We start from the raw sequence: 21,003 nt of genomic DNA, 5'->3' as shown, positions 1-21,003 counted from the left end.
TGCGAGTGTCTGTGCGTGCGTGCGTGTGTGTGTGTGTATGTATACAAATGTACGTACCGTGCGGGGAATCGAACCCGTGATCATCAGAAACGAAGCAGTGTGCTAAACCGTTAGATCACTGAGGTTATCAATTATATCTTTCAAACATGCTGTATATTACCAAATTACTTGTCACAAACAATGTCATATGTCACGTCCAGGCAACATTCGATTGGACAACAACCGTTCCTCTGCTTGTAGCGATTTTCCGCTGCAGTGACTAGATTAGTAATTGCATCTTTGTCTAGCACGACTATACAGAGCACTATACGGTCTATAGAGACAAATGTCCCTTTGCAGGTAGACCATAACATGTATGTCTGGCTTTATGTCCCTTAAAGTGATTGATTATACGCCTATAGTCTATGCAGATGCCATTGTAATAGATAACTATAAAGCCTAACATTCACGAGTCAACCGATATTTATGATTCTTTTTTAATTAAATGTTGTTTTTTTAATATTATAAACGCCAAAGTTTGTGGATGGATGGATATTTGTTAATTTTACATACAATAACACATGCTATAAATTTCATGCGGGTAAAATCGCGGGCAAAAGTAGTAATTTTATATAATAGACCTAAATGAATAAAGATATTTAAATACAAGGATAGCCTCGTTATACAATCTATCTTTATGTCTAATTTTATTAAAATCTATTCAGTCATTTTGTGAACGTATTTATAATATACTAGCTACTCGCCTCGGCTTCGCACGGGTGTACATGTTTCATATATATAAACCTTCCTCTTGAATCACTCTATCTATTAGAAAAACCGCTTCAAAATCCCTTGCGTAGTTTTAAAGATTTAAGCATACATAGAGACTGACAGACAGCGACAACGACTTCGTTTTATACTATGTAATGGATACTCCATTTTAGATTTAGATTACTTTTGTTATTATATGACCGGTAAATACATTTGTATCATTATTTATTTGAATAGTTCATATATTCGTCATTCTATAAATTGTTATTAAAACTACAATTCCGTGCTATAAAAATGATCAAAACATACCAATGATATTAGTTTTTTGCACACGAAAGGACACAAGATTGCGCTCTAATAACTCCGAAATTGTCAATTTCTATGGCATTCATTTATTCGTGTAATGAGAGGGAAAGATTATATCTTGATGCCTGTTCGGTAAATACCACGAAATTGTTGTCATTATTCGTGTAACGTTTTGTAAAAGTGATCGCCCAAAATGTTTGCAGCGCGCCCATACTGTGTCGTGATATTTTTCATTTGTGTGACTTGTACGGTGCTCGCTGAGGAGAGAGGTGAGTGGTCATTCGATATTTGACAATATAAATAAATAAAAATTAATAACAATTGTATAAAAATAAAATATATTACATTAGCTTTTGTAATAACATATGCTGGTTGGCTCTATTCTCCCAAATTTGAATTTAAATGAATCTGTATTATTGTAAACATGTATTGAAACAACATTTATTGAAAGGAATACGAGCTGAGTTGCTTGTCAGTTCTTCTCATCTCAAATCATTCCGAACTGACGGTAGATTTGACATATTATAAGAGTCTGTAATAGGCTTACATGAATAAATTAAATTAAATTCAAAATATCTTTAATTGAATTGAATTTAATTAAAATTTATTATTGAAGTCAATGACAAATAAAACATTGAATTTTGTAATATTTATTCAACTAATAAAATTTAATTAGATTCATATTAAATTAAAATATGTTAGATTAATATTTATTATTGAAAGAGTCAAAGACAAAGTCAAAGACATACGACACTTACATCGAGAAGTAATTTAAAGAATTTTTGACTTTCTGTTGTACGTGCTAATCACTTAATCTGTTCAATCAATTTCGGTGGTACTGTCAATCGCAGATAGTTAGTAGTATAATAAGTAACTTAACCTACTTTTATTTCAGAAATTATATTTATTTTAATGTGATTTGGGTACTAGATATACTTAGATAATTTTTTTCTATAAACACACATATTATGTACATATAAAACACAGACTAATGCAAACAATCTTACTCATGAATACAAATGTTAGTACGAATGAAATTGAATTGAACCTGCGACCATCAGATGTGAAACGCTGTATTAAATCACTATAAGAATAGAATAATGACTAAATTAACTTGAAAAAAATCCAAGCAAATATAGTCTTTATACATATAGGAAAACGTATTTGTTTTTGTTTCAATATTTATAAAAATTACAGAGAATCCATTCACCACGGTGGTCCGCAAGACACTGATTAGCACGGCCAGATCTTGTATGGACCATGTTAAGGCGACCGAGGCAGATTTAGAATACCTGCGAGATGATCCGCCATATCCTGAAAAAGCTGCTTGCATCATCAAATGCCTGTTGGAAAAGGTAAATAATTATTATAGTAAAAATGAAATGACAATAGAGAGATGCTTGTATATACGTCTTTTATTGCAGAGCTTTTATTACAGTGACAGAAGTATTATAAAACAAAATGTATATAAAGAACATCATATTTTGAATATGGATGAAAGAATATATAAAAACTGCCAGTGACTCTCATTGTAGGTCTAACAATTATTTACCCACACACATATTTGGACTTTGTAAAAAGTCCATATATGGGTGTGGGTATACATTTTATTTGCTCTTTTTTTCGTTTGTTGTTTATATTGTATTTTTTATATTGCACTGAATAAAATATTTTTCTTTCTTTCTTACTTTGTAGATTAAAATAATGAAATATTTTATATTATATATTCATATACCTATCATAAATTCATCATATGAGTATTTTACTGTAGCATATGAAGACTCTGTGTGGGCATAAAGGTATACTGCTTTTTAGCACACAGTCACATAATTTTAATTGTCAGGCATTGTTGTTTTGTAACAATAATAATAATAATAATATCAGGACAATTCACACAGCGCCGTCTAGTTCCAAGTTAAGCTTGTGTTATAGGATCTAGATAACTTGATACAAGTACATAGATATATTTTTTTTCGTAAATACATACATATTATACAAAGAAAACACCGACACACAAGACCGATACAAACAATCATACTCTTGAATACAAATGTTTGTTCCGTGCAAGGAATCGAACCCGCGACCATCGGAAGTAAGGCGTTGTGCTAAACCTAAATTAAAAAAAAACTGCTTTGTAATGTGTGCTTTGGTTGTAGGGTAAGGCAGTGTAGTTATAGGACTAATTGGTGAGAACTGTATTGAAATTGGTCAAGCTGTTTAACTGTAAACATTTCGTATTTACGTTTGTCAGTATGGATGGATGAATGGATACTTTTTACTCTTTCAAGTAAAAACTACTGTACACATTTTAATGAAATTTAGTATACAGAAGCCTCATCTATGGTATACAAATAAATAAAATTGAAGTGTCTATTTGTAATTTCAAGTTAACAGATTTCCACTACTTCTTGCTAATGTCTGAAACGGTTAGATCGATTGTGATGAGACTTACACTCACAGATACCTAATATTATGAGGAGTAATTTAAACCACTTTAATTTTAGAAATCTTATTTAAATAACTAAAAAGTTAAATTGTACGAGTACAAAGTCACGGGTAATAGCTTGTATACAATATCAATACAAAGTACTATTTATATGAACTGAAATGGGATGTAGTTAGTAATAAATACATATGTTTAAATAAGTCGACCTCACGACCTCAGCAAGAGGTACCTCCGTATGCCGAGACTTATTTGAACAAATATTTGTATGCCCTATTAATTAATTTGAATTATTCGCCTTGTGTTTGACTTGCCGCACAACTGTGGGCACTATTTGTCATCGCATTGAAATTGTTAGTTTGCGTAGTGAGAATAACAGCAGAGAAGAGAGTTTGTTATAACATAACAACACCGTTTACAAGCTTCTAGGCTAATTAGATCATAAATGCTGAGTGGAAGTCATTTCAGCGTCACTTAGATTGGAAATTAAAGTAAAAATAACATGTGGAGGATGATAAAGAGCATGAGGTGAGGTCAGTTAGCCCATTGTGACAAATTGATCAAGATTTTTTGTCACGATGATTTCCTGGGGGAACCGCGTGGAGGTCAACCTGACATGGTACATTGTTATAAGATCATCAGTCCACATTAATATATAATATTACAGTACGATCAATAGGATAAGCTGTAATGAAAAATATTGCAACAATATTGAGAATTTAATAATTTTTGTATACGAAGTGATGCGCTTCAGCTTTTGATAATGAGGTAAAACGTTTACTCTGTAAAAAATACAGTAATATAATACAAAAATAAAATAATACAAACAAAAATCGTCATATAACAAAATCAGAAGTAATACACCGAAATGACGGTTGAAAAGAATAAAAATACAAAGAAAACTCAAACAGTGTCCTTTCACAGGTTGGTATAGTAAAGAACAATAGATACTCGAAGGCTGGGTTCATGACGACCGTAACTCCTTTAGTGTTCAAGAACAAAAAGAAGCTGGAGCACATGAAGACTGTGTCTGAAAATTGCGACAAAGAGGTAAGAACAAATTGTTAAATCATAATTATGTCAAAACTTTTTTCAGCAGTTTCAAATACAAATCTCCACCAATTGCATAAAAAATGAATAATGATGACTAATGAACGCTTTTTTACAATACTCATAAGATTTTGATAATTTATTTTACAAGGTAATACAAAAAAATGTATTACATTATTAAAAAAAGCACACTCTCATAGTTAAAATGGGTTTAGGATTTAGTTTTTGTTTCTTGTACATATTATAAAATCGTAACGTGGCGAAAAATGTCTGTATAAGATCAAGCTTAACGTTAAAACGACTGAAGGAATTATATGCAATTTTCTAAGAATATAGTTTATATATGGAAAATATAGTTTATATAAAGAAATCGGCGACAAATACGATATAAAATTTACCCAGCAAATGTCACATAGTAAAGAGCGATAGGTGTATATTATTTGTTCCAACTTAAGAATAAAACAAAAAATATTTCAATATCGTGTAGATTATTAAAAAAAAGCAAAAACAAAAATATTTAGTAGTATAAATACAACACAACGATTGTTTAGACAATTGATTATAAAAATGGTCAAAAAATATATCTGACCTTGACACATTAAAGTTTCCTTGTAAAGTATGTGACCTATATATTTTCGCCGAAACCTTTTTCAAATCTGTCAAGGAATACCATAGAGCAACTGATTGTTAGCAAACTCCAAACATGTAGAGAATCCTATAATATTCAAATTTCCGCAGCCATAAAACAAGGGTATTTGAGCCGTGACGATCAGAACCAAAGTTAAATGAAAAAGCAGTGAAGCGGGAATCGGCAGTATAGTTGATTGAATAATCCATTCCTGATAGTGAATATACTGTACTAATTCATCTCTAAATTTTAACAGTACTCTGGAATTTAGTGTGCTCATATGCCGGAATGGCTATAATTTTGTTATAGAATTTTCTCTTTTTTTATGTATTTGAAATGAGTACTGAATCGTTTCTAATGTTAATAGTACTCTGGAATTTAGTGTACTCATATTCCGGAATGGCTATAATTTTGTTACAGAATTTTCTCTTCTTTTATGTTTTTGGAATAAGTACTGATTCATCTCTAATTTTGAATAGTACTCTGGAATTTAGTGTGCTCATATCCCGGAATGGCTATAATCTTGTTATTGGATTTTGCTTCTCTTTTTTGTTTTTGGAATATGTACTGATTTGTCTCTAAATTTTAACAGTACTCTGGAATTTAGTGTGCCTATATCCCGGAATGGCTATAATCTTGTTATTGGATTTTGCTTCTCTTTTTTGTTTTTGGAATATGTACCGATTTGTCTCTAAATTTTAACAGTACTCTGGAATTTAGTGTGCCTATATCCCGGAATGGCTATAATCTTGTTATTGAATTTTCTTTTCTTTTATGTTTTTGGAATGTGTACTGATTCGTCTCTAATTTTTACTAAGGTCTTTTAAGGTTCTGTCCAAAATCTCTATAGCTCATGGTGATTTCATTACATATAATCAATGAGGCGTCTTATAATAATTTATAAAAAGGTTTGACATTAACAATTAATTATTTATCAAGAATCAAGAATCGGCCAACCAAGAACGAGAAGCTGCAATATCAGCCAATATCATGCGGCGACGTCAATGATGCAGGAACAGCAATGATAGCAGTTGAAGCTTTTTTTTTACAACTTTGAATGGCAAACTGGAATGTGTACTGATTCGTCTCTAATTTTTAACAGTACTCTGGAATTTAGTGTGCTCATAACCCTGAATGGCTATAATCAATATATATTTAATAATATAAGAATTGTTATTGAATTTTCTTCTCTTTTATATTTTTGAAATTAGTACAGATTCATTTCTAATTTTAATAGTACTCTGAAAGTTAGTGTGCTCATATCCCGGAATGGCTATAATCTTGTAACTGAATTTTTTTCTCTTTTATGTTTTTGGAATATGTACTGATTTGTCACTAAATTTTAAAAGTACTCTGGACTTTAGCTGTCCCGAATTAGTTATAATTTTGTTGTAGTAGTTTTTATACAATTGGAATGACTATAACCCTAATACATAGGACTAATAAAGGATAGTAACCGTCGCATGACAATTTCACAAAAATTTATCACGATATTTTTCAGGGCGAACCGCGTGGAGGTCAAGATTACTAACAATCCCCCAAATATCCGTGGTTAGATGTAGCAATATAAATGCTTAAGAAAGTGTAAAATGTGGTTATACTTTTTAATTTAACAAGGAGAAACGTGATTCAGGGCCAGAACAATAAGAAACCGCGGAATTGAATTTCTAATTAAAATATACGAGATAATGGTTTTGGGAATTGTGTAAATTGAGCCTTTTGACGCTTATATCTACAGAATATGATTGACATTTATTAGAGAGGAAAATGAATTAATAGAATAACATTTTTTTCAGCGACTTGGAACTAGGATATTATTAATTATACTATTGTTAATTGTTTTACTTAATTTCTTACTGCCTTTTTGCAGCTTTTAGATATACAAATATTATATGTTAGGTAAACTATAATAAATAGTAATAATTATTAAAAAAATAAAAAAACTATAATAAAATAAGAAATAGGTATGACATATAGGCATAAAATATATAGAAAATTATTATCTATTCATATATATAATAAAATAAATATGAAAAACAAAAGAGAAAATAAATTTATTGCATAGCAGTGTTAAGTGTTGAGTGCAAAACAAAGACAACATTGTTTAACCATATTGGTTTGCTATTTCTTTGAATTTGAGGAACATATTTTTTCATGCATTTCCAAAGGATATGTTACGATTCCAGTGTCATTTATGTTAACAATAAAAAATAGTTCATGTAACTTTTAGTTTTTGCTGTTTTACTAATAACGTGTCATGTTACGCGTTATACACAATGAAATATCTATACATATAAATAAAATTGGAGTGTCTGTTTGTAATATTGAAATAACGGTTTTTTACTACATGCATATGAATATAAATACTATACATACTTACATCAAAATATCATTTTTACGATTTTTGTCTGTCTGTCTGTTTGTTTCGGGTAATCTCTGAAATGGCTGGACTGATTTTCACTCTTTTTTGGCAGGTAACTGATGTAATAAGGCTCCTTTAATTAAAAAAAACATATTTTAGAAAAATATAGTTAATTTCCACGCGGACGAAGTCGCGGGAACAGCTATATATACATATATATACATAGTGCAATTGAAAATTACTTCTTTTAAGTAATAACACTACATAAAAAAATATTGAATATCTCCTACTTTTAGAAGTCAGTTGAAAATGTCCGAAGAAAACGCACTAACTTTGTACTAACAAAATAAAAAGAAAACTTTGGAAAACTGTCATGAAAGCAACGGAAATCGTTTTTCCCAACAGGAAAATATCCGGTCTCTGGCTTACCTGTGTAACCTAACAGAAAAAGATTAACCTGGCTGCTAGCTTACTTATTTTTATTACCAGCCAAGCAAACACGAAAGTACTGGGAAGCATTTAAAAATATAGTATTACTACAGAAAAAATACTAAATAGACTTATGCTACGAATAGAATAGAATAGAAACAATCATTTATTCAAATAAAATTAATTTAAGCACTTACGGCAAGCGATTTCGGACTTTTATCAATATACTAGTATAAATGAGAAATTTTGTGAGTATGTATATTTGTAACTCTTTCACGCAAAAACTAATGAACGGATTTTGATGAAACTTTACAGTAATATAGCTTATGGATCACAGCACATAGGCTATATTGTTATTGAAATTTATATACTGAAATTTAACGCGGGTGAAACCGCGGTCACAGCTAGTATACATACAATAATTGATGTTCTTCTTTTATTTAAACTAAGATATCTCCTAAAGTGATTGTTGATATAAAAAAATTGATAGGGCATTTTGTTCAAAATTAAACACTTATTATAGGTAACGTATTTATTTGAATAAGAAATAATATCATGTTTATAAAAACATCTTCGCAAATAATTCATTCATTCATTCATAAGAAATTATATTATTTATTTGCTATGTTTCATTGCTGCTCCGCTCCTATTGGTCGAAGCGTGATATTATAGCCTGTAGTACTCGGGATAAAATACTATTCTAACACTGAAAGATTTTTCAATCGGATCAGTAGAATAAACCAACATGTTTGTATGTTTGTTTGTTCAGAATAATCTCCGGTTCCTCCTTTATAATTATTAGTGTAGATATTTTATTCAATAAGCAATATAAAGTGTTAAAATAAATAACGTTAAAGAATATGTAATGATCATACAAGTAAGCCAAATACATTCATCAATATTGTATTCAGGTAAGAGTAAAGAATAGAATAGAATAGAATAGAAAATCATTTATTTAAACTTAATTTAAGCACTTTTGAGTAGTCATAACAGGTTTTTTTATCTACCACTCGTTCGTAAAGCTGCCTCATCATAAGAACATAGTTTCCGGATAATTCGCGGTCTTCTAGTATTACTTCCCTAAAATTTAGTCAAGCGCAGTGATGGCCGACTCATCCGTCATACTTGTGAACGAGTTCTGCTTGTTCACAACAATCTTATTGTGTAAATAACATTTTAACCCTAATAGATTAGTGGTAGTTAGTATTTTATATTCACACAACACAATATAAAAATGTAAAGTTAAATTTCTGTAAAAGAGCAACACGCAAGTTTCTTGCTCGTTCTTCTTGCGATGAGAAAGGTCTCCGAATGAGCTGTAGATTATAAATAACTATTCAAAAGTGCTTAAATTAAGTTTATTTGAATAAAGGATTTTCTATTCTATTCTATTGGTGTCATAAAATTATTATATACACAGCAATTTGTCAGGTGTTGCGCCATAGTAACTCTAGTTAAATATATAGCTAATATATGCTATTACATTAGCATAGAAAAGTCATTAAGGTAGCTAAGTACTAAGTATTTAAGTAGTTATACTGTAATTAAAGAGAGAGATTGGATTTTGTTATAAGAATAGTAAAGTCCGGCACTACTGGATAACTTTGAAAAAGAAAGAAATTTTTGTTTGAAAATTTCATTCCAAAATGAAATAGTTCAGACTTTTGTAGTCCCCGAGCCAGCTGCTTATTTAGTCAATCATTTTATCTTGGTCGAATACTTTTGAAATGGTTAAAGTAGTTGTATTAGGAAGCCTGGTGAAATCAGCTGTGGTTTTGAAGATGGGTTATGAAGCATGACCCTCGTAACCGCAGCTGAAATTCACCAGGCTCTATAATACCTTAACCATTATAGAAGTTTTGAGCCGGAATGAAATTAGTCACATTGACCTGTTGCTCGTTCGCGATTATATTATGTTAAAATAAATAAAACTCACAAAAGTAAGTACCCAAACGAGGACGCAACGGAATGCTTGTCATAAAATAATTCTATAGAAAGATCTTGTTTGTTACAGCAAAATTCAAACTCGAAATTTCATTTTAACATTTAACATTTTAGTAGTTCCCTATTGTTTATAATCAAACAAACACATTACATTATACTATATATAGGCCTCGGTTGCTAGCAGTTTAGCACACCTTGCTTCCGATGGTCTCGGGTTCGATTCCTCGCATGGTACAAATATTTGTATTTATTAATATGATTGTAATGTATCGGTCTGTGTATTTACTATGTATAATATATATGTATTTGCGAAAAAAATATATATCGACGTATTTATATCAGTTATCTAGTACCCGTGCGTATGTCAAATATGGTACCTAGTGTTGTGTTTTTAATTTTTTTTTTTAATTATATTTATTTTTAAGAAATAAAAATATATTAGCATTCTGCACTAACCAATTACGTACTGACGATCGGTGATGGGTTTTTTAAAAGCAAAGAAAGTTCATTTAAATTATTTATTTAATTCTAACTTACAATTTATTAATAGGATTCGTCTTATACTAAATTAACCTATTTGCGTTCGCGACTAAAACTAGAGTGCTCGTCCTACCATCCTTTGTTCTCGTACTTCTTGGATGCCGCTCATTTGAGTCAGCAACTGTTAGAAAGTTGGGACTTTCCAAGAACAATCGCTATCCAAGAATAGTCGGTATCCATACAGATTGTGTAACTACAGGTAGGTAGTATGGACTTAGGCGGTCTCATTACAAAAAATCTGTTAAAACTCGGACGAAACGTGGTCTAAATGGTCGTGGTTTAAACCATTCCTAAAGTTAATACTTGGAATAAACCTAACATTATTACGAATCCAGATCTAACAGAGGACTACTTAGTACTACAGTTAAATCGTTCATTATGTATTCCATACAGAAATCAGTCACTCATGTCTGTCACCGTACAATTACGTTCCATTTTACCAGAAAACTGAAAAGATCAAAAATAATATTAGTTCAAAGAAAAATGTATAAACTAAAAATAAATTTATTTCTATTTACCTATGTCTTCATTATAACTATTTCATTAATATATAATATTTATTAATGTACTATTAGGCTGAAAATCAGTTTTAAATTACATGTAGGAGTCCTATACGGAGAAAAGGAACGGCGAGATATTTTTATTGGATCGTTCGAATGATGACTATTTCAAAGTCAAATGAGTGAAAAAATAACAATTAACGTCTTTTATATGTTTTTATTGTCGTAAAATTTGCTTTAAATATTTTTAGTTAATATATTTTTAATTTAGTTAAAATATTTTTCCAAAAACTACAACTAACAATAGAATTTTTAAAATGGAGTTTGTATTTTTGCATTTAGACCACTGTTAAACTAGGGGCATGATTCGTCTATGGTCTAAAGTTAGACCTGCGATGCCCCTAGTTTAACAGTGGTCTAAATGCAAAAATACAAACTCCATTTTGTAATAAGGAATACATTGGTGAATGGTTTATTACTAGTGCTAAACCAGATTTATCTTTTTGTAATAAGGCCGAGGGAGTTTGTACTCGTAACAAACTACATAATAATTGTGAGCGATTTCCTACTACACCGTCCACGTAAGTTTCATAAAAAGTGGTAGAAATTTTTTTCGCGTATTAATGTACCAGAAAATTCTTTTACAATTAACCAAGCGAAATTTCTAAACTCTAATCGACAACGTTCAATGAATGCTTAAAATAATTTAAGATTCTCAAACGAACTAATCTAAAGTTTTGCGTGTAAAGTTTCGTTTTAAATTTAATATTGGTTTCAAGATTGGGTGGACAAGACGTACCTACTTACTCTTAACCGAACGCCTCGCTCTTGACATTCGTGAAAGATATTCTGAAACTATTGTAAAACTATTTTTTAGTTTTGTTAAAGTTTTTACTAACTATTTTTAACGGCTTCGGTAGTCTAGTGGTTTAGCAAACCGCATTATTTCCGATGGTCGCGGGTTCGAATCCTCGCACGGTTCAAACATTTGTAGTCATGAGTATGATTGTTTGTGTTTGATTGTGTTTGATCTGGGTGTTAAGTATATACAAAAAAAAATGTATTTATTTCAGTTGTCCAGTACTCATTACATAAACTCTGCTTAACTTGGGACTAGTAGGCGCTGTGTGTACAGTCCAACAATATTATTATTTTATTATTAAACGAAACTTATTAGAATGGAAAATTTAAAAAAAAAAAATTACCATTTACGATATAATATCGTATATATATATGATATTCAGGATGCAGGTAGTGCAGCTATTTAACACATGACTTCGCGTTTCGACAGACCTTGATTCGACTCCTATCTAATGGATCGTAGAGTGAACAACTACACTCTATATCCTGAGGTTTTTTAAGTGTATATTAATATCTATATATCTATCTATTTGTTAAAATAGATAGTTACAGAACTACATATGTTTTATCCATGAACTAGTAACCGACCCCGGCTTCGCCCGAGCGATTATATATATAATTGGCTGTGCCCACGACTTCGCCTGCGTGGAAATTAACTTTATTTTTCTAAAACAAAATATTTTTTTTCCGGAACAAACAGACAGACAGACAAAAAATGTACCGTATTTATATTCATATGCATGTAGAATATAAATACGGTAATAATGAAATAGAAATAGAATATAAATAATGTAAAAAACGTTTATTTCAATATTATAAACAGACACTAAAATTTTATTTATATATGTATAGATTATTACAATAATTATTAATTTTCATTATTTTCGTTTACAATATTATTGACTTTACAAAAACATGTATATCTTTATTTAAGTAAATCCGTTGAAGATACTCATGATAGTCTATTATCAGTTGGGAAAGTCGTTTGAGTGCAGAGTAATTGAAATTGAACATAATTATAATATATGTTAAAGTTTAATTTATTTTTATCAATTCACAGGTCAACCATAGCACAGAAACTCCGTGTCAACTTGGGAACGAAATTACTGCTTGCATTTTCAAATACGCACCCGAGCTACATTTGAAGGCGTGAAATTTACATATATTTTCCGAAAAAATATTTGTCAACTTAACATATTCCGTATCTGTTGTAATAAAGTGAATTTATTTTTTATAATACTTTTTTATGATTGAATTAGTTTTTAAACATTTTTATTATTAAAACTTCTTTAAAAACCTCATTTTATAGTAAGGTTTCTTAATACACGTGATACCCCTGGTGTTTCAGGCGTCCATAGGCTATGGTAACTATTTACCATCAGATGGGTTGTGTTTCTTTACCAAATGGAAGTATAAAAGTAACTGTGATACTCTTAATGCGTTGCCATTCCAGATGACTGAGATAAAAGAAAGAAAGAAGAAAGAAAGAAACATATTTTATTCTGTGCAATGTAAAAAATACAATATAAACAACAAACGAGAAAAAAAAGAGCAGATAAAATGTACATATGATTAATGAGGTGTCTATATACTGTAATTGAATAATAATTTATTTACTTAACTTTAATACACAAAAACAATGTGTACATATGGCGAACTTAATACCTATCGGTTTTCTACCAGGCAACCATGAGTGGTGCAGAGAAAGATTGTTGGCGGTGCAATATAAATGAGATATGTCAAAAAAGAGACACATAAATGTAAAGCAAAATATTTATATATATAATTCTATAAAAATAATAATATACGTACATAATGGCGGTGCACTAATATAAATGAGAAATGTCAAAAAAAGAGATACATAAATATAAAGCAAAATATTTATATGTAAATTTCTACAAAAAAAGTAATAGTTGTAAGCGGTATAAACCACAAAGCGTAAAAATAGTAAACGCTTATAAAATGAGACAACAATAAAAAAAAAACCAGTAATATTATCAACTACAGGAACTATTTCTAAAACGCTACATAAAGCAATAGAAGATCTGAAATTAAATAAACTAATCTACTATCTATCCCTTCTGCAGTGTAACTAATCTTACACTGCAAAAGGCTGTTTACTTAGATACATGTGCAATGGTCCGTCACTTCCTAAGTGCTACAACAGAATAAAAATGAACATCATCACGCAAAATAAAGTAATGAGAGACTTGGCAAGTCGTGTCTTCACTACTAATCACCAGCTTCACAAAAAGAGAAAATAATAATAATAATAATAAAATCCGTCATAATCCGTCATACTCGTGAACGGGTGCTGCTTGAGGACTGGTCTGTTTAGGTTACGAAAGCTGATTTTTTCTTTTTGCAATAACATATGCTGGTGGTCACTATATTCCAAATTTGAATTTGAATGAATCTGTGTATTATTGTAAACATGTACATTTATTTAAAAAGAATACGAGCTGAGTTTCTTGTCAGTTCTTCTCATAACGAAATCATTCCGAACTGACGGTAGATTTGATATGTCAAAAGTCTGTAATAAACCTACATTAATAAAGATATTTTGAATTTGAATTTGAATTTCAAGGACATTTAGTCAACATTATCAGTAGGTTTCCAATATTTTTTTTTATTCCATCATTTAACCGAAGTTCTGCCTACGGATCAAACTGGTTGACTGAAATAGGTGAGACTGAAGTACCACGACAGGATTTTTTGTAGTCTACCTCGATGGAAACTGGAACAGCGCATACGAGGAGCTCGTATTTCTGCCTACGGATCAAACTGGTTGACTGAAATAGGTGAGACTGAAGTACCACGATAGGATTTTTTGTAGTCTACCTCGATGGAAACTGGAACAGCGCATACGACGAGCTCGTATTTCTACCTCGAATCAAACTGGTTGACTGAAATAGGTGAGACTGAAGTACCACGATAGGATTTTTTGTAGTCTACCTCGATGGAAACTGGAACAGCGCATACGACGAGCTCGTATTTCTGCCTACGGATCAAACTGGTTGACTGAAATAGGTGAGACTGAAGTACCACGACAGGATTTTTTGTAGTCTACCTCGATGGAAACTGGAACAGCGCATACGACGAGCTCGTATTTCTACCTCGAATCAAACTGGTTGACTGAAATAGGTGAGACTGAAGTACCACGACAGGATTTTTTGTAGTCTACCTCGATGGAAACTGGAACAGCGCATACGACGAGCTCGTATTTCTGCCTCGATCCAAACTGGTTGACTGAAATAAGTGGGACTGAAGTACCACGACAGGATTTTTTGTAGTCTACCTCGATGGAAACTGGAACAGCGCATACGACGAGCTCGTATTTCTGCCTACGGATCAAACTGGTTGACTGAAATAGGTGAGACTGAAGTACCACGACAGGATTTTTTGTAGTCTACCTCGATGGAAACTGGAACAGCGCATACGAGTTCGTATACGACTCTAATAATATTAGGGTAAAAAAGCATATTACATATGTAAAATTCTTGGAATGTCAGAAAATTGTTTCGTATAATAAATGTTAATGGTATTCAAAAGCTTGTCATATACATGCAAATGTGTGAGAGAACACTTGTTTGGGAAAGGGTTGGACTACATGTACTTGTAGCTGTTACAGGTGTATATTTTAGTCCCTTTATGTACATGAAATTTTACATTTTGCATACTTTTTTTATTGAGTGTCGTAAAATATGCGTGTGCACTATTTTCAGTGTACACTGAAGTGTAGTAATAATATTCTGGAATGAGTAAAAATGTACTATTTTTAGTGCTTGTTTATTAAAGATGTTGTTAAAAGGACGGTAGAGAAAAAAATTAAATTAGAATATAAAAAATTTGACGTTCATAAGCGGCTAAAATGTTCTACATGAATAAATGATTTTTGAATTTGTCAGCGCTATGGATTTTAAGTTTTTCTATTAGAATATTATTATCGCTAATGAATTCTTAAATTTTATAGTAAGCTTTTTTTGCAAAGGAAATGTTTTATATGACATTTAAATCTTTTTTCAGGCAGATTTATAACAGACTCTGATATTTTGTTGTAATTGCCATAAAACGAATTACTAACTTTAGTTATACGACATTTAGGTAAAATCAGTTTGTTTTTGTTGCATAGCATTTATTAGTGTAATCACTAACTCTTTTGAAAATATCTATATTCTTCCTGGCATACATGATATTTTCATAAATGTATTGACAAGCAACTATAAATGGGTACCATGGATACTATAAATGGGTTTATCTGTAAGTTTCTTAAGTCGTGTAAACTGTGATTACCGAAATAGATTTTGTTTCGTATAAAAAACACTTTTATGTTGACATTATCTGAGATTAATCCACGAAAGCTATACATCAACGTTGACTATTATGATATGAAGAGGGAAGGAAAACCTTTTCATATTAAAAAATATTCCAGTCTGTGCAAACAACACGAGTAACAAAAGTACAAAAATAAATAGACGATTTAAAATTCTTTATTGAATTTAGTTGAATACAATACGAAAAAAATAAACATTAAAAATAAAAATTAAACTGTCTTGTAATAAATAACATTTATTATAAGAAAGTAATAGCTACAAACAATTACAAAAGATGTTATCGTAATCTAGTCAATCTTAATACGCATATCAAATCTGATCATATTTTTTATATGCACTTACATATCTTATTTTAATACGCATTAACAATTAAAATAATTAATGTTGATTTTGGGACAAATAAATATAATTATAATAATATTTCCTAATGCTAATTACTTGACATTACCTATTGTACGTCTGATGCTAGCAATGTATCATGTCAGGTTGACCTACACGCGGTTCGCCCTCGAAACCATAGTGATAAATTTCCTGTGAATTTGTCACAATGGGGTAACTGATCTGACTAGCCAGCGTAAACCGTTAGCGCAGGCGGGTGCACATTATCATCCACTAAAAAAAACTTGTCCATTTTGTATCTGTTTTCTTTGGTTATCGATCGAAAATACATAAAATTTTGTGCAAAATCCACTCCCTGACTCCACCGAATATCACCAACTAATCGAAGTAGATCACAATGATATCGCGCAATAAACAAAAAATAAACATGTCGTTTTAAAATCTCCTCCCTTTGGTTATCGGTTGAAAATACGTTAAATTTTGTGCAAAATCCACTCCCTGACTCCACCGAATATCACCAACTAAGCGAAGCAGAGTATATGCGAAGCATTTTAATATTTTTCGCGCCAAAACTTCCCTTGAGCGTGACACGGCGTCCCCCGCCATGTTTTCGTGTTGTATTTTGATGGGTGTTATTTTTATTTTTTATCGCTCGCTTCGTATTGCGTGCTTGAATTCGTATTAGCTCTTTAAATATATAATGAGCGCTGTGTTTATAGGGACGAATGGTAGACGGTGAAATAAAACGAATGTTATATTTGGATGACAAAGTAATTAGGTACAATTTATAACATTTATTTAGAACAGCATGTATATTTATTACAACATAAAAATTAAATATAAACATATGTAATGTTTATTAAAATTAGCATACTAAAGTATACCTAAACATAAAGTTATCTGTAAAATTTTTATTTATCATAAAATGAATTCGCTGCCTCTGTCTGTTCGATTCGATCTCTTAAACTACACAATAGATTTTAATGCAGTTTTAAGCAATATCTATATAGATATAAAGAGGAAGGTTTATATGTATAATACATTTAGCTATATGTAGCATGTATGGAAGCTAATTATTTATAAATAAATCAAACAGGGAGGTAACCCAGTTCCAACTACTTCTACCTAAATAACTTTTCTAAAGAAGACACGTTGAAATTTTATATGTTTGTTTAAAGTTACAATGATTGTTACGATCACTTTATAATTAACAGTTCCAAATTAACATTCAGATTTCGACTTTATCTCTTTGAGAAAGTAGTTCAGTTTCGTCTGTAATCATCGTCAATATATGGATAGATAGATATTTTTTTAATTTATTTTTTTATTACAAAGTCTACAATCACTGTCCTCTAACACTTCTATCGGGGTTTATCTACAGGTACGTAGTTCTCACTTATTTACTGAATAGGTACTATTTATATTATTGAGACAGTATTTTAATGGAAACATGAAATACAGTTTTCCGATTTTATAATATTTATATTACATAGTAATACTGAATCTGATTTCGACTTGGTACCCTGTACTACTGACTCTGTTTATTGATTGATGATAGGTCATTTACAGTCGCCTCAAGTATTAGATTTTTATATCGATACAAACAAACATTACGGCTCTTACGACAAGTCAATATTTTATTTATATCCGTCCCGCATCTTGTCCTTACATAAAATTCATGAAACCCTAGACCTGAGGGAGAAATAACTACACCCTTCATCAACAAAGTGGGTAGAGTGAAGATCGATTGGCTTCTCTCATATGACACTCTACAGAAAAGGTAAAACTAGGACGACAAAATTTCTGTACCTTATTTTTATTACATATGGAAATTTAAACAACTTAAATGCATTTCACTTTTTTGCGAAAATAGTTTTAACTCCAGTATATATGAGCCTCAACTTCTCGCTTCGCAAGATAAGATGCATTGAATTGACTCTACTCTGAAGACTAGAAATGATGTGGCAACATCATTAATATCATAAATATTTTACTTCTACACATTTTCTTCATTCATTTCATTACTTACTTGATATGTTGTCATAAATGATATCAAGACAACGTATCAAGTAAATAATTAGTTTATTAGCATACAACGTTATAATTTAATTTTCTCATTGCTTTCTTGATTTAATTGATTGATTTTAGAAATATGAAAGCGTAGCGGTTTTTGTATTGATTGCCGCATGCATTCTTATGTAAAATGTGAATACTATCAGATGACAATTGTAAGTAGCTTTGACGTGGTCTAGTGTTTTTAGTAGTCATGCTCACTAAAATGTCCAGACTTGTGGCGGCGTGGTGGGCCGGGTCATTGGGCTCCCTAAAATATGGTCGAGCACAGTGATGGCTGGCTCATCCGTCATACTCGTGAACGGGTGCTGCTTGTAGGGACTGGTCTGCTCTAATCACTATGACTGATTTCCTCTAATTAATTGTTTAACCAGTTGGTTATATATTCAATATTTTTTCTATTTGAGTATTTAATTGAATTAGTGCTAATTGGTGGTTTGTATTCACACACTTAATCTTAAAAATGTAAAGTAATAATAAAATTATTTAAAAGAGCAACACACAAGTTTCTTGCACATTCTTCTTGTGATGAGTCTGCGTTCCGAATGAGCGATAGATTAAAAAATGTAATGACTATTCAAAAGTGCTTCAATGTAAGTTTATTTGAATAAATGATTTTCTATTCTATTCTATTCTATTCCCTCGGTACATTTCATTAAGTTTGATATAGAATAGCCAGTATAGTTATATATAGAGTGTTATGTCTATACATATGATTATAATTATGTATGTGTAGGATTCTAGAATAGGGAGAAGGGATTTGTTAGTAATGTGGACTCATGACCTCATTACTAGCAACATACCATGTCAAGATCACCTCCACGCAGTTCCCCCTGGAAGTCACTGTGATAATCTCCTGGTGAATTTGTTAAAATGGGAAAACTAACCTGACTTCATGTTCATCTTATTATCCTCCACTGGTGCCCCTTTCCATTATAAACCATAAAAAAACCTGCAGTAGCATACATATACTTTATTCAATCATATTTGTACGCGTAATTGCAGAAGACAGAAAAACTTATTAACTATTCTTATTAGCTACCTTGGTATTCTGTACTTCATACATAAATCATTTGAATTTGAATTTTATAAGTATTAGGATGCATTCATTTATGTAATTCCATTTTCATTTTGTATTTTATGAACCCACTTAAAACGTTTACAAAACAATGTATTTATTATTTAGAAATTTCGCAGCTGACTTTACATTTATTGTTGTTTTGTTCATGTAAGGGAAAAACGATATAGCCATTGAGAATTTTATGTTGGAATTTGGACTACACTCAATTCAAAAAAGCCAACAAGACTCAAACAACTTGAATGTTACAACTAATTTGTAATATTCAAATTGTAATATTCAAGTTGTTGTATCTATCTAATATAGATACACAGATAAATACTTTTTTCATCAATTTCAAACACGATGATACATGAGATCCAGAACTATAGATTTACTAATTAAAAAATTTATTACCTATGGATATAGGTAAGCCATTCTTCATTCATTCTGGTCTTTTGAATCGATCGTGGATTTAAAGTCTACCTCCATTTATCTAATTAAATTGTTTGATATCTATGTTTCTGTCACCAAAATATAAATAGTCACGAAATTTTTTTTGGTGTCAGCCATATTCGAAAACAAAATTGATTGTTCAAGTAAACAAATATTTATATTAAAACTAAAAAGCTGGTTATTGGGAAAAATAGTAAATTATTTTGTATACCCTTGATAGCAAATCTGCTGTAGTATAAGTAAATGTAGTTCCATATTATAGTTTAAACGGAGTGCAATTATAAAAAAAAAATGAGTGTATTTATTCGCCAACAAAATATCAAGCAGTTTGGCGAGAACTCTTGTAAATAATTATTTTTGTAGCAAAATACTATTTTTTTTTGGGTAGTTTGGGCTATTGTCAGATGTGTAGCACCTGTAGCACTGCGACCTACATAGATCTATTGTGCTCGCCCTTTTCAGAGTTCGCTACCTAGACCCGTCAGGGACAAGAATTGAAGGATATTCTTAGGAGCGATCGTTTTTATCTCCTCGGGAAAGAGTGTAAACTTTCTAAAGGAGATATTTCGTTTATGCATGAGTGGGCTACAACCACATAGGATGTGTAGTGGCGTTTCCTCTTCAGTTTGGCAGAATCTGCAGATACTTGTCGTGCATAGGCCTAGCTTAGCCATATGCTTGTTCAATTTGCAGTGTCCTGTGAGCAAAATACTAACTTAAATTCATAACGCTGACAATGTTATCTGATTGAACAAAGATTAAGTGGTAGCGGTTTCTAAGTTAATTGTCGCATGCGTAATCCTTGTTCAAGTATATTTACTTAGAATAACATTTATTTAAAAGAGCAACACACAAGTTTCTGACTCATTCTCCTTGTGATGAGTCTGCATTCCGAATGAGTGCTAGAATAAAAAATGTGTGATTATTCAAA

The 21,003-nt window shown here is 31.1% G+C and overlaps 1 protein-coding gene across 1 annotated transcript; it reads left to right on the top strand.

Moving 5' to 3' along the window:
• The first annotated feature begins 2,294 nt into the window (after positions 1 to 2,294).
• On the top strand, positions 2,295 to 12,966 carry LOC131854591 (uncharacterized). The gene is made up of 3 exons (XM_059205710.1): positions 2,295 to 2,411; positions 4,424 to 4,549; positions 12,874 to 12,966. The coding sequence occupies exons 1-3, from the start codon at positions 2,310 to 2,312 to the stop codon at positions 12,964 to 12,966; spliced, it is 321 nt and encodes a 106-aa protein (XP_059061693.1). The 5' UTR covers positions 2,295 to 2,309.
• Positions 12,967 to 21,003: the final 8,037 nt, after the last annotated feature.

The sequence above is a fragment of the Achroia grisella genome, unplaced genomic scaffold (assembly GCF_030625045.1).
Source record: "Achroia grisella isolate CSIRO2021 unplaced genomic scaffold, CSIRO_AGI_Agris_v1 utg1240, whole genome shotgun sequence".
Classification (NCBI taxonomy): Eukaryota; Metazoa; Arthropoda; class Insecta; order Lepidoptera; family Pyralidae; genus Achroia; species Achroia grisella.
This window is presented reverse-complemented; position numbering and strand designations above follow the sequence as displayed.